The sequence below is a fragment of the Periplaneta americana genome, chromosome 3 (genome assembly GCF_040183065.1).
Source record: "Periplaneta americana isolate PAMFEO1 chromosome 3, P.americana_PAMFEO1_priV1, whole genome shotgun sequence".
Lineage (NCBI taxonomy): Eukaryota > Metazoa > Arthropoda > Insecta > Blattodea > Blattidae > Periplaneta > Periplaneta americana.
This window is the reverse complement of record NC_091119.1, coordinates 124006833-124020451: the sequence shown is the minus strand read 5'-3', so window position 1 is coordinate 124020451 and position 13619 is coordinate 124006833. Positions and strand designations below refer to the sequence as shown.

The 13619-nt window shown below is 34.1% G+C and overlaps 1 protein-coding gene across 5 annotated transcripts in view; it reads right to left on the bottom strand.

Moving 5' to 3' along the window:
* The window catches only part of PhKgamma (phosphorylase kinase gamma), a 68498-nt gene that overhangs the window by 30047 nt on the left and 24832 nt on the right, over window positions 1-13619 (bottom strand). For 3 of the 5 annotated variants that reach the window (XM_069821535.1, XM_069821536.1, XM_069821537.1), the window contains 4 exons: window positions 10097-10126; window positions 8150-8256; window positions 7361-7458; window positions 1623-1706 (listed from right to left, as the gene is read on the bottom strand). In XM_069821535.1, the coding sequence (XP_069677636.1) occupies window positions 1623-1706; window positions 7361-7458; window positions 8150-8256; window positions 10097-10126 (319 nt within the window). The remainder of the gene's footprint in view (window positions 1-1622; window positions 1707-7360; window positions 7459-8149; window positions 8257-10096; window positions 10127-13619) is intronic. The other 2 variants (XM_069821538.1, XM_069821539.1) reach the window with 1 other exon arrangement.

Sequence of the window (13619 nt, the reverse complement as noted above, 5' to 3'; positions counted from 1 at the left end):
ATTTTGTGACTTTTAATTTCATTAGATGCAGTCTGAAAATAATAATAATAAATATTATTATTATTATTATTATTATCAAGTCTTCTGCATCTCCCTATCAAACCAATCTCAGGTAAAGGGTAGCACTCCACAGTTTTAAAAGTACTGCAGCTGAGAGACAGAGACGGAGAGAGTAGTTGTGACAACATCGCGCTCGCATGTTACTGGCTTTCGCAAAACGTCAGGAGGTTTGAGCGCAACTGTAGAGTTTATGGCCAGATGCACTGGCACACGAGCTACATCCTACTGTCAGAGAATACAATAAAATCGTGACACTCTGTTTACTCCTATCTTGTAAAGATAGACCAAGTGGTCGTATTCACAGGAAAATCTTAATTTTACTACTGTTACTTTTCAGGAAAGCTCTGGTATGTGAGGTGTTTTTACTATTTCTCCCACTTTTTTTAAGGGGTTAGGTACAGCTTACAGCAGTAAAATTTTTGGAAATATTCAACATTTTTTTTCCCTCCATTACTGTATCTTGTACAATAATGAAAATTGGTATGTGTAAAACACTGTCCTTCTGCTATATGAAAAAAATATTTTTACGATTTAAAAAAAATTACTTATATTTTTTTTTTTTCCAAAACTAAAAATGGTGGCAGTTCACTGTGCAATGATGAAGTGTTCCCCTCATAACTCATAAACTTGTAAACTTTTTCATGTTCTCTCTCTTTTATTTTATTGCTGAAACTCATATTTACAATATCATGTTCTTTCAACTACATTCCTTAATAAATAATATATATTTTTTTTCATTTTATGTTAGAAGAAAATACTGATATTTGACCATTTTTTAAACGAGCTGTTTTTTATCAGACAATCTATCAAAGGTAGAGGAGTGATCTTGCATCATATTGTTGATATGACATGTATAAATACACACAGAAAATTTCATCACAGAGTATCGGATAGTTTTTGAGTTATGTGGGAAATGCTTCATCATTGCACAGTGAACTGAATTTTGGGGGGGGGGGGAAGTAAATATTTTTTTTTAATCGTAAAAATATTTTTTTTCATATAGCAGAAGAACAGTGTTTTAAACATACCAATTTTTATTATTGTACAAGATACAGTAATGGAGAAAAAAAGTTGTATATTTCCAAAATTTTACTGCTGTAAGCTGTACCTAACCCTTTAATTCTGTGATTATTTCTTCCATATTAGTTTTCAGTCTTAATGAGCATTTTCATTGATTTAAATTATACGTAGCGTTGTACATGACACATTATCTCTACAACTCACTTGCAGAATTTGGAGAAAAGGTTAGTAACCTCGAAATTTGAAGAAGCAATAAAATAAAACAAACAAATAATATTATGATGTACTTGCAGTCAAAATATTTTCAGATAAATGATAAATCTTATTAATATATGTAAGTCTAGGATGAACAATTACAAGAACCATAAACAGATTTAAATTCGCCACACGGCAGTAGGTACACACTAGCTGTTATGAACATCCCTCTCTGCTGACTACAGTCTGGACAACACAAGACAGCCGGCCTTGACCATGCACAACACTGCTCCCCATGTTATTTACAACCTGCGAGTTAGTAAGCACCACAACAATCAGAGTATTACCAGAGCCATCTGTGAGATTCGACTGAGTCGTCTGGATGAGATAGAAAGGCTGCGTTTCAGTGGGGCTATGTCTTGGTCCCACAGCTGAAAAATACGGCACATAAAGTCAGGAAAGAGGCAAAAGTATGGTCGTAGTTTGATTCAAGGGGGCGGAGATTATACAGTTAGTCAATTTTATGCCATCAATGAGCACAATCTGGTAAAAATGCAGTATGTGAATATTTTTATATGTAATACTTTATACATTAGACAGAAAACAAGTAAAAAGACCAATTAAAATCTGCTGACTTATGAAACGAACATGGTCTTCCATCACTGCTATTTTGCATGTCATTTATTGTCCACTAAGGATAACTGCATTTCCAAACTGATTTCAGAATGTTTGCAGAGTTAGGGAATAAAGCTGTTATTAGTAATAGTTACTTTTCAAATGTTCAGTAATGGCGTTATTATTTAAATATAGTAACAATAACTGCAATGACGTTAGTTTTATCAGTAACGAAGTAGTTTGTAATATATTTTATTGCAAGAATCTCAGATATTGTAATACCAGCTTCATTTGTAATAATAATAATAATAATAATAATAATAATAATAATAATAATAATAATAATAATAATAATAATGATGTCATTAGTTATTACGATTATTTCAACAATTAGTACATTAACGCGTTCTCTCGCTTGCTTTAGGCCTAGTTTGTTGCAGAAACTATATTTCCATTGTCTCTTTTCCCTTTCTCCCTGCCAGGTAGATCGCTCAGTCATGTTCTGAATCCTTGCCTTTCTTACGTCAGTTGCGCAACAATAGTGTCTCCTATGAAATAAATTTAAACAACTATGCATATCCTAAAATCCAGTGTGTTTATTATTATAGTCGCGACGCTGTTATTCCCGGCGTGACTCCTCCTCTTTGCTTACGTCTTAGTAAGTGAAGGCTCTATAAAGTCTAGGTAGGCAGTATCGTTCGCCATTTTTCTTCTTTCGTTGCCGAGCTGCCATACGAGGAATCTATTTGCCACACTGTTAAACATTATCATATCGTAGCTCCTATGATAATAAATCAAACACACTGTAATTCAGCAAATAATTGAGTGGCAAATAACATCTTCATGTGCTTTCTGCGAATGCCAACAAAAGAGCCAAAATGGCGGGCGATTATATTAAGTATTTATCGAGCCTTAAGAAATGAATAACGTCTTCCTCAGCTAATCACAAGATGCACATGTTTAAATGTAGCCGACCTGCAACGCGATTGGCTGCCGGAAATTAGAGCGACGGGACTATAATTTAACAATTTTTGTTCAAATAAATTAGTTTAAATAATCAAAGAAAACAATTTATTATATATGATATACAGTACGTATTTGACAAAAACTTTGATTGAAAATGAACAAGTAGTTCAGTTGAGAAGTTCTGAGGTAGAAGGGTTTATAGGCTAAAAATTGATTCTGAAAAATCTTAGTTGGATTATTATTCATTTATAAATCATTACTGTTGTATTAAAAGTATATTATAGTATTTTAAATATAATGTTTCTGTCATATATGATGATGAAATTTAACTTTATACTTACCATGTGAGAGAAATTCTTTAAATATTTTTTATAAATTATATTTAACTATTAAACACTGCAAGCCCTTTCTTTTTCCACCTACCAGTACTTAGTTTACAGACATTCATTATTTTCTTTCAGACGAGACACAGTTTAGGATCGAGGAAGATATCATACCACAATTATAATTTACTTTAAAAGTAAGTGTGTGTAAGTAACTCAATTACTTTTGTGTACAGTAATTATAAATTTTAACTCTGTAAAATCGCAGCATACCCTTGAATCAAACGGAATAGCTGAGAATTTGAAAAATAGAAAGAGGTGCAAGAAAATTACTACAAACAAAAATAAAAGAATCAACGATGAAAGTTGTTGAGGAGGGCGGGAACATAATTATAACAGAAGAAAAACCAGTAGTGCAACACTCAAATCACATTAATTTCCAAGAAGTGCTACAGTGGGATGTCTTTAAATAGTTTGATAAACGTACAAAAATACTGGGACATCATTTTGTTTTTTACTAACATTTCGAATATTAACCTGCTTGTTTCCCCCTTCCACAACCAGAGTTTGATGATACTTGAGTAAAATACAAACAAATCACTTTACTAGGTAAAGGAGGGAAGAAAAGTAGTGCATCCATTTAAGTAAACTATGAAATATTACGATTTTGAGTTTGATAATTTTCGTTAGATTTTCATTTAATTAAAATATGTTGTTGTTTTCTAATGCCAGGCATTTGACAATGAAGTCATTTGACCTCTTGCACTCCAATATTTTTCAAAGATATTATCATGACCAGCCAATGAAGCACAGATTTTGAGATGTTCCGAATCCATTTCTTGGTTTGAGTTGCACAATGGACAGTTAGGGGACTGATATATTCCAATTCTATGCAGGTGTTTGGCCAAATAATCATGGCCTGTTGCCAATCTAAATGCAGCTACAGACGATTTTCGTGGTAAATCGGGAATTAACTGTGGATTTTGATGCAGAGAGTTCCATTTTTTCCCTTGGGATTGTGTTATTAAATTTTGCTTGTTGAAGTCTAAGTATGTAGATTTAATAAATCTTTTCACAGAGTAAATACGTAGATTTAGTAACAGGTCTGTAAGTAGCAGTGCTGACCTTCTTTGCTAAAGCATCCGCATTCTCATTTCCCAGGATTCCACAATGGGATGGTATCCATTGGAATACAATTCTTTTATTGAGTGATATTAATTGAGAGAGCATTTTAGTTATTTCTGCTGTTTGAGATGAACGTGTGTGTTTAGAGACTATTGATAGAATAGCTGCTTTGGAATCTGACAATATAACTGCATTCCTAAATTTATTGATGTGGCATAGAAGATTCCTGAGACTTTCCCTTATTGCAATGATTTCACCATCAAAACTTGTTGTTCCAGATCCAAGAGATCTATAAAGTGAGAATAGACAGCACGTGACACCTGCACCGGCACCTTGTTCTCTGGAGATCAAGGATCCGTCGGTGTATAAATGAAGCCAGTTTTGTGGAGGGTACCTAATATTAATTGTCTCTAAAGAAAATTGTTTCAGTATTTCAGTGTTTACTTCTGATTTCAGTATTTCTTCTGTTAAATTTAGATTATATTCTATATTTAATAGAGTTAAAGGGTTTGGTTTAATTTGTAAGTTTTCTTTTAAATTCGGGATATTGATTTTCTGTTTTAATTCTTGAACAATGAATATGAAACTTTTCTGAGTTTTCAATCTACAGAGAGGACTGTATGAATGCCAATTGTTTCCTGGTAATCTGATAAGTTTTTCATATTGAATCAGTGCTTTTTCTTCTATTGTCATTTTGATGCTGTTAATGTTAGTGAGGAATCTCATAGAATCTATTGGAGTTGTTTTGATTCCACCAGTAATGAGGCTGAGAGCTTGGTTTTGAACATATTCTATGTCGTTTATGAAAGGTGAAGTAATCAAAATTTCTCCGCAGTACGTCAGCACTGGCTGTATAAACATTTTGTATGTAGTGTTCAAAGTATTCCTAGAGCATCCCCATTTCTTTCCTGCTAGTCTTTTTAGAAGGGAGAATCTTTTATGAGCTTTTTCAGAAATGTATTTCAAATGATTGCTCCATGTTAACTTACTATCGAAAATAACTCCAAGATATTTGGATTCATAAGTCCTAGGAAGGTGTTGGCCATTGTATTGGATATTGAATTCTCTTTCTTTTTTACCGAGTGAAAATATTTGGTAGTTACTTTTGCTTAAATTGAGTGTCATCAAATTTGATGTATTCCATTCATGTAGTTGATTTAGAGCTTTAAGAGCAGAATTTTGAATTTTGTCTCTATGTCTGTGAGATCCGGAAGTCCACAAAACTATATCATCTGCAAATAGTGCTGTTTTCATGTTTGATTCCTCTAATAGGGAGGGTAAGTCATTTATATAAATATTGAATAAAGTTGTGCTGAGGACAGCGCCCTGAGGTAGACCTCGATATGTTTGTCTGTAACTAGAAAGTGAGTTATTGAATTTAGTGGCAATGAATCGTTGACTAAGGGATTCTGATATCCATCTGAACATATTGCTGGAGATATCTAATTTCTGGAGTTTTAATAATAATTTATTTCTCCAAACAGAGTCATATGCTAACTGAAAGTCAATAAATATTGCCAAGGTATCTTCTTTCTTGTTAAAACTGTCTTTTATTTCTTGGCCGAGGCGTATGACTTGTTCATTGGTAGAGTGTAGTTGTTGAAAGCCGGCTTGTCGTGGTGATAAAAGATTTTGGCATTCTAAATACCAAGTTAATCTGTTGGAGATCATGGACTCCATTGTTTTTGCTATCATGCTTAATAGTGCTATTGATCGATAACTATTAACATCATGAGCAGGTTTCCCTTTTTTTTGTGAATTGGTACAATTAATTAAAATATAGTACAATATTAACAATAAGTGTTTTTATTCACTAGCTGAACTATCCAGGCAATGTATAGTATACTATCTAAAGAACATTAGCATACAATATGGAGAGTGCATTTAAATTTAAAAATAATAATTAAAATATAGTAGGCCTACAGTATTAACAATAAGTGTTTTTACTCACTAACTGAACTATCCAGGCAATGTATAGTATACTATCTAAAGAACATTAGCATACAATATGGAGAGTGCATTTAAATTTAAAAATAATCAAAACTTGGATATTTAAACAAATTGTTGAAAATGTGGCTGTTCATTTTGATATAGGCTTCAGTTCTTTTGTGCATATTATCGAAAACGTTTTTAAGCATAAGCTCTGAATTGAACGTCTTGTTTCTTTAATGTAATTCTTCTACTGTTGTAGGATGTTTAACAAGCACAACTGTTTTACAGAGGAAATAATGCAAAGCACTCAAATCAGGTGACATGGGGAGCCATAATCCTGTGCCTGCTGAAATAATTCTGTACCTACTCTATAACAGAGTACCTTGCATACTGTAAATTCAATCTTCACTTCTGCCCAATTCGCACAGATAAATTTAGTCAGACACGCTATCTATTGTCCGTCCATGTGGTTATGTCGCAGGGTTGTAGAAAAGGGGAAAATCATGAGACACTTACTTAACAAGGCTATTTTATTTAAATTATTTTGAACAGTTGTATAACATTATGTAGACGTCCAATTCCTAACAGCAAATGTTTTCAGAAAAGAGCTAAGCTAAGACAGCCCAGCCACTAGCCTTTACAGAGGAGCCAACAGAAATGGATGGGGGAAACTGGGATGCAGCATAGCCAAACAGACACACAGTATCTGTGCGAAAATATGATTCAATAATGAATGCTCTGTCTTCACTGGAAAATGCGACCATATTTCTGGAACATACTAAACTCGCTCGCTCAGTACTGTTTACTATGATTGGAAGATGACTTCGACTGCATATTTCGGTTCTGTGTGGAGGATGAGTGGAAGTTTACTACAGAAGGGGTGGGAGTGAAGTAAGTTCAAAAACTCAGGTACATACAATAAAAATCGAAGTAAAAGACAAATGATATCCCTGTATATATTACATGCATTTTTCAAAATTAAATTTACGAATAATAAGCAACAAATACTTCCTGACTTTTATAATATATCATGTTATCAGTTATGAGTATGCCGATTGCAACATCTTGGAAAATATTGTGATATAAGTAGTCCACTTCTGGTCACACAGGATATATGGTCTTACCATCATCTGGAAGAATGGATGTTCCAGGGCCTCTTCAATGGTGATCCGCTTCTTTGGATCAACTACAAGCAGCTTGCGAATCAGATCTTTTGGTGGCTCTAGAAAGATTAATATACAATACAGAAATTTTAGGCTGTTTATAAGAGCAAAAGGAATGGAATTATTATACGACTGACAGGAAGCTGCATCACTTAGGCATGATTTTTCACACTTAATGGAATTAGAATTTTATACCAATTAATGACAGAGAGAAACATTTAAGTGTAACGTCACTGAGGACAGTAATTTCCAGCAGAATAACTTGTGGCTTTACAGATAAAAACATGTTTTTGTCAAAAGATGTCTTTATCTGCCCTGTTAAATGAAATTTTGATTTCTATTTTCAGTCACTCATATTGCATAATGCATGTAAACGAACTTTTCAAATATGAAGAATCCAAAGACATAGGAAGTAAGTACTACCATAAATTTACTCGCCAAAAATATAAATACCTGAGCTGAAACAATTGTGAATGCAAGAACACAATACAGTATATTGCACAGGAACCTTATGGGACATGTAAGTAACCATAAAAAATGTCTTTTAAACAAAACACAATGTGTGACCAAATAAAACATGTGCCTGCATGTGTGTATCAGACATAAATAATACAAACTCCATATATTTATCTTTGTTGGTTTTTGATAAATTATTTCGTCAAAGACAAATGTTTTACGTAAAATGCAACATGATCTGAACAAGAATATTTTAGAGTTAGCAATTTGAAAATTTCTTCTAGTAGTAGGTACCTGTTATATCAGCCCATTCTGGTGACGTGAAGGAGTAATTTCCTTCCATTATATTACGAAGCATCACCATTTGTTTGCGGTGCCAGAATGGAGGGCAGCCAACCAGCCTACAATGAAAACATTATTACAGATTTACTGAAAGTGTATCATATGTTATGGTAAACAGTTGGAAAATGGATAACTTTATGACGTAAATTTTTAATTTTGACTCGAAAATGAATTTTAGGTTCTATTAAGGCAAAGTTACCAATATTTAAATACACATTCGCGATATACTCTATGTATATCCAATTAAAGAATGTGATCCCAAAACTCACTCAGTACATTTGGCCATTTTTATGACTTATACATACATTATATTTTAAGCATGTTTTCTTCCAAAACAACGCCAATCCTTGTCTAAAAGGTTGTGTTATTGTGCATGTCACTAGAAAAGTCGCTCAGTCCGTAGGTTGATGGATACAAAAACTAGCCCAGTCCTTCTAGAAAAATGGACCAACACATTTTGGGATCACACTCTTCAATTGTACTAAGTATATAAAATCTCTAATGTTAAAATGATGGATGGATGGATTACAGACAAGGTTAGGAACAAACACCACGCACATTTAGGACACTCATAAAAGTCCACCGTTCTCATCCTAGTGAATTTTGACATAGGTGATTAATGGGCGGTATTTTTTGTCTCGAGCCTATTCTTGGTTTGGCTTTACAAGGGCTGGACCTGGGATGGGTCTGTACACTTGAATTGAATTGAATTTAATGGAGGGGGGGGCACTATGGTCCAGCACTGCGACCTGTTAAGATCTATTGCGCTGACCCTCTGTTGACGCATTCCCAAACCCACACCGGCTGACCACACTAAGATTCTGTGTGCCCAGATTTCGAGCAAGCAACCCCACCCATTCGTCCCTAGGCTAGCACCCTTCATGCATCGCCAGCTGGTGTTCGGGGAATGCTACGGAATGATAACGAAATGGAGAAATGCTGACAGAATGATGTAAATGCCCAATTTGGGGAAAAACGGGAGAACCCTGGGAAAAACCCCAACTGCGACCTTGTCCGCCACAAGTGTCACTTGACTGGGAATCGAACCCGGGCAGCCTGCATGACAGTCTGATCTGTACACTTAGACACACTTTGGCTAATTTTGCACCATACCAATGCACGATGATTGTTCAAACTCAACAAGTGACCTGGGTGGCACCTGAGAATCCGATGTTGAGAGGTGGGCAACTGCCTCGGCTGCTGATAGAGCCGGATTCCGTTTCACAGACGAGTAGCCTGATAAGCCACAGGGGCTCGGAGCCCCAAGCCATTCCTAACCAACCAATGCTGACAGGTGGGCCATCATTCCTTAGCCCCTGATAGAGCCAGGTCCCATCTACACACGAGTAGCCTTATAAGCCCCAGGAACCCAGAGCCCCAAGCCTTTCTTATGTCAGTACTGGGAACCTGTACTGCCCCCAAGACTTCAACTCCAAACTATTTTTACTATTGCAGATTACAGATGAAATGAAGAGGTGGAGTGTGTTGGTGGAATGACAGAGGGAAACAGAAGTAATTCGAGAAAGACCATCTGCAATGTCTGCTCTGTCTACCACAAATTCCATCACGAACTGGGGATCGAACGTGGGCTGCCTGGATCGAAGACCAATGCACTAGCACTTAAGTCACAGATGCGGACCTGAAGCCCCCTCATTTAGAGACAGAATACTTACACTGTATGTCGTATATCTGCGATGTGAGCCTCCCTGTTTTATAATCTACCTTTGAACCTATCTTCATCTTCTTTAGGGACAATCCTACTTTTTGGAGTAGAATGAGGGTGTATGGGTTAGTACAGTGGTTCCCAAAATGGGGGTCGCGACCCCCAGAGGGTCTTGTATTTTGTAAGGCTGATTTCAAACAAAGTACTGAATTGAATCACTTTACAAATTTACTTACAATGTGAACATAATGACTCCACAAGCCCAGCTGAAACAAAATATAGAAACACAATTAAGCTTTAATAATAGAATTCAGATTTCACAATGTTATAATAAATAGTATTAATTAAGCTATACTAATACAAGAGTGTTAAGAAATAACGTTAGTACAGAGGTGCAGAAGTTAACCAACAACATTAAAGAAGGCAACATACGAGTATAATGACGAGCATTATTAAAAAATTAGTTTGTGGTCACAATTTAAAATTTGACATCCATAATTATTCGAAGATTCTTGGTGATACTGTGTTTTAGTCGTTTCCAAATGTTACATATTATTATCCTTTATAGCAAGAACGTCTTTAAATGTTGGCAAAAACAATTTTTTCTCGACTGAGATAGAAGTAGACTTAAGGAGAATATTTTAACTTTATGATATTATGTCTCTCTATTGTTTTACAACAAAACAAATGCAAAATTCAATATATAATCATGTCTATGAAAATGAAGTGTAAGTCACTTCAGGAAACAAAACTAAAAAAATATATATTCATTACGACAAATTTCAAATCACAACATTTAATAAATAATCTATCTAATAATACTTTCTACACTTACTGAATTAAAAATTGTCCACACCTGTGGAGTAACAGTTAGCGCGTCTGGCCACAAAACCAGGTGGCCCGGGTTCGATTCCCGGTCGGGGCAAGTTACCTGGTTGAGGTTTTTTTCCGGGGTTTTCCCTCAACCCAATATGAGCAATGCTGGGTAACTTTCGGTGTTGGACCCCGGACTCATTTCACCGGCATTATCACTTTCATCTCATTCAGATGCTAAATAACCTAAGCTGTTGATAAAGCGTCGTAAAATAACCTACTAAAATAAAAAAATAAAAAATCATCGGAATTCAATTTCTCTAATCTTATAAAATGTAAATCTCCCCCTTTGGATTTTATTTGTATATATACACATCTCTACCACTCTGAATTCGCCAATTATTAGTCCACTAGGTAAAGAAAAAAATTATAAAGAGAAAATGTTTAGGTATCATGTGACTTTATACTACTGTATTTATGCATAATAAACAATAGGTTCAACAGCAAAATTTGTAACAATTCGTTTTATGTTATAGCATTATAATACTAACAAACTTTAGTTTATTCTCTTGACACTCATATCAATAAAGTAACTTAAAATCCAAGTGTATTACCAAAGCAACTTAAAATTCAAGTGTATTACCAAAGAAAATTGACTGGTTTGTGGCCTACATGGACTAGGAGGATTGTTGGAAACGTTCTTGAGAAATAAAAATGGTTCCTAATCCTTTTAAATATCAATGACTATCAAATGTTGTACTTTATTCAACAGTTATTAGTAGTGCTGTCGATCGATCAAAATATTTAATCAATTAACTTTTTGAATGTAATCGATTAATTAAGTTTTGATCGAGTTGAAAAAATATTTTAATATACTGTAATATGCAATTATTGTTAAATTTACCTTGTGATTGATGTTAAGCATAAGCATTAAATGTTGTATATCTGTATATATTGTACCGTTATATTACAAAACAACTATTTTAATTACTTACTAACATATTTATTATGAGGCTTATAATTTATTGTGTCAATTTCTCTGGGAATTTTTGATAAATACATAAATAACAAAAGTATGAAGACTCGCCTAGTTAATACTGCTTCATCCATGATTTTAAACATGTGAGTGCATTCACATGCTCCGAATTAAGTGCCACTCTACGTTTAGGAACAATGTTTCCTGCATCACTAAACACAAAAAAAAAACTTTTTTTCTGTCGAGCACTTCTCCATGATCGTTCAATTTAAATCCAAACGTTTCACCGAGTTTACCCCTCAAATTCTCATATGACATAATGGAGTTTACACTTTTCACGGACCACAGAAAACTGATTTTTTTTTTATCAAACTAAACACACAACCATCATATACAAACTGAGTACAGAAACTGCAAGTACAGCGGTCGAAACAGGAGACTGGCCCCTATTGTAATCTGAATTGCCAGATTTTAGAAAAAGAAGAAGATAGTTACGCTCTCACTTGTACACAGTGTAGACATGGCTATTTTATACGAAATGAGGGGGACGAATCCTAGAAAAGTATATATTTCATATGCTAGGAAGATGAGCTGACAACAAGGTGGAAGTTTTCTTGTAAAACCATAAAACTTAATAAGGGTTTCGCATTGTGTTTCAACTTTCAATAGAGGTAAACTAGGTCACTGTCCTCATATCTTCATCTTTTTCTGAAGTGTTTGTGCAAAGATTTTCTCTACCTGGTTTACAGTTAGAAAATAACAGTAATTGTGCTTTTAAGTAAGCAATTTCCGAGAGAGGAATATTGTCGGAATTTTTAGTATGAGTTTGTATCAACAAAATAATAATTAATATTAACTACAACTGATTCATTTTAATCGACTCGATTATTTGATTAAATATTTTTAACGATTAATCTTACAACAGAAATTGATCGATTAATCGATTAAATCTCACAAACACTAGTTATTAGTATTACCAATGATCGGAACTATGGCAGAATGCTTTTTTAAATGTGTTACATTTGTGTTAAATTTAAAAGTGAATCTGGATGAATTACATCTTTGTGATTGAAATAATGGCAGTTTTAATGTGCTTTTTTCTGTCTTTTTAATATAAATACCTTATTTTCACAACAAATGCCTTTTATTGCTTTAATTTAATTATTTATTTACTGTTTAAATTTAAAACTGTCTGCCTGTACATTTAATTTATTTCTGTAACTGTAACAATGATAATATCGAAGCTTTCCAGTCAGTTCATATCACCTTTGAAAGTGACAATGAGTTTCGCATTGTATAAAAGTAAAGGTTTAAATTATTGCTTGTGTTTGCCTTCTGATAAGTTCATACTTTCTTTGAAAGTAGCAATGAGTGCGGCAGTTAGAAATCAACTTCTTGTTGGTGCATAAAATAGTTACTAGTATCAGGCCTAAATTCAGTGTGCCTTTACGCAGTAAACTACAAAATTATGTAAATACATTTCGATCCGACATGTTTTAACTGATGACTAAATTATTCTATGCAAAATATGCGAGCAGGCAGTGAACAATGAAAAGAAATATCTCAACTCATTGCAACAGCTAAACATAAAAATGCACTTCAAAGGCTACTAAGAAATAGAAGATTTCTCTACTACCTATGGCAACTGTGACATCAAGTCGACAATCACAATTTGGATTTGAATTATGTAAAGTTTTTGTGGATGGCAGAATCCCTTTCTGGAAGCTCAAAAATCCTGTATTATGACAGGTTTTGGAGAAGTATACCAATGAATCTGTGCCTAGTGAGTCAACTTTGCGAAAAAGTTACTTAAATGAATGTTACGATTCCTTAATGAAAGTTATTGAAAACAAAATTAAACATAAGAAGACCTGGATCTAAATCAATGAATCGCCTGATTCTCGAAGTCGCTGTATTGTCAATATCATTGTTAGTCCATTAGATCCTTCTACAGAAGATGTGAAACCATT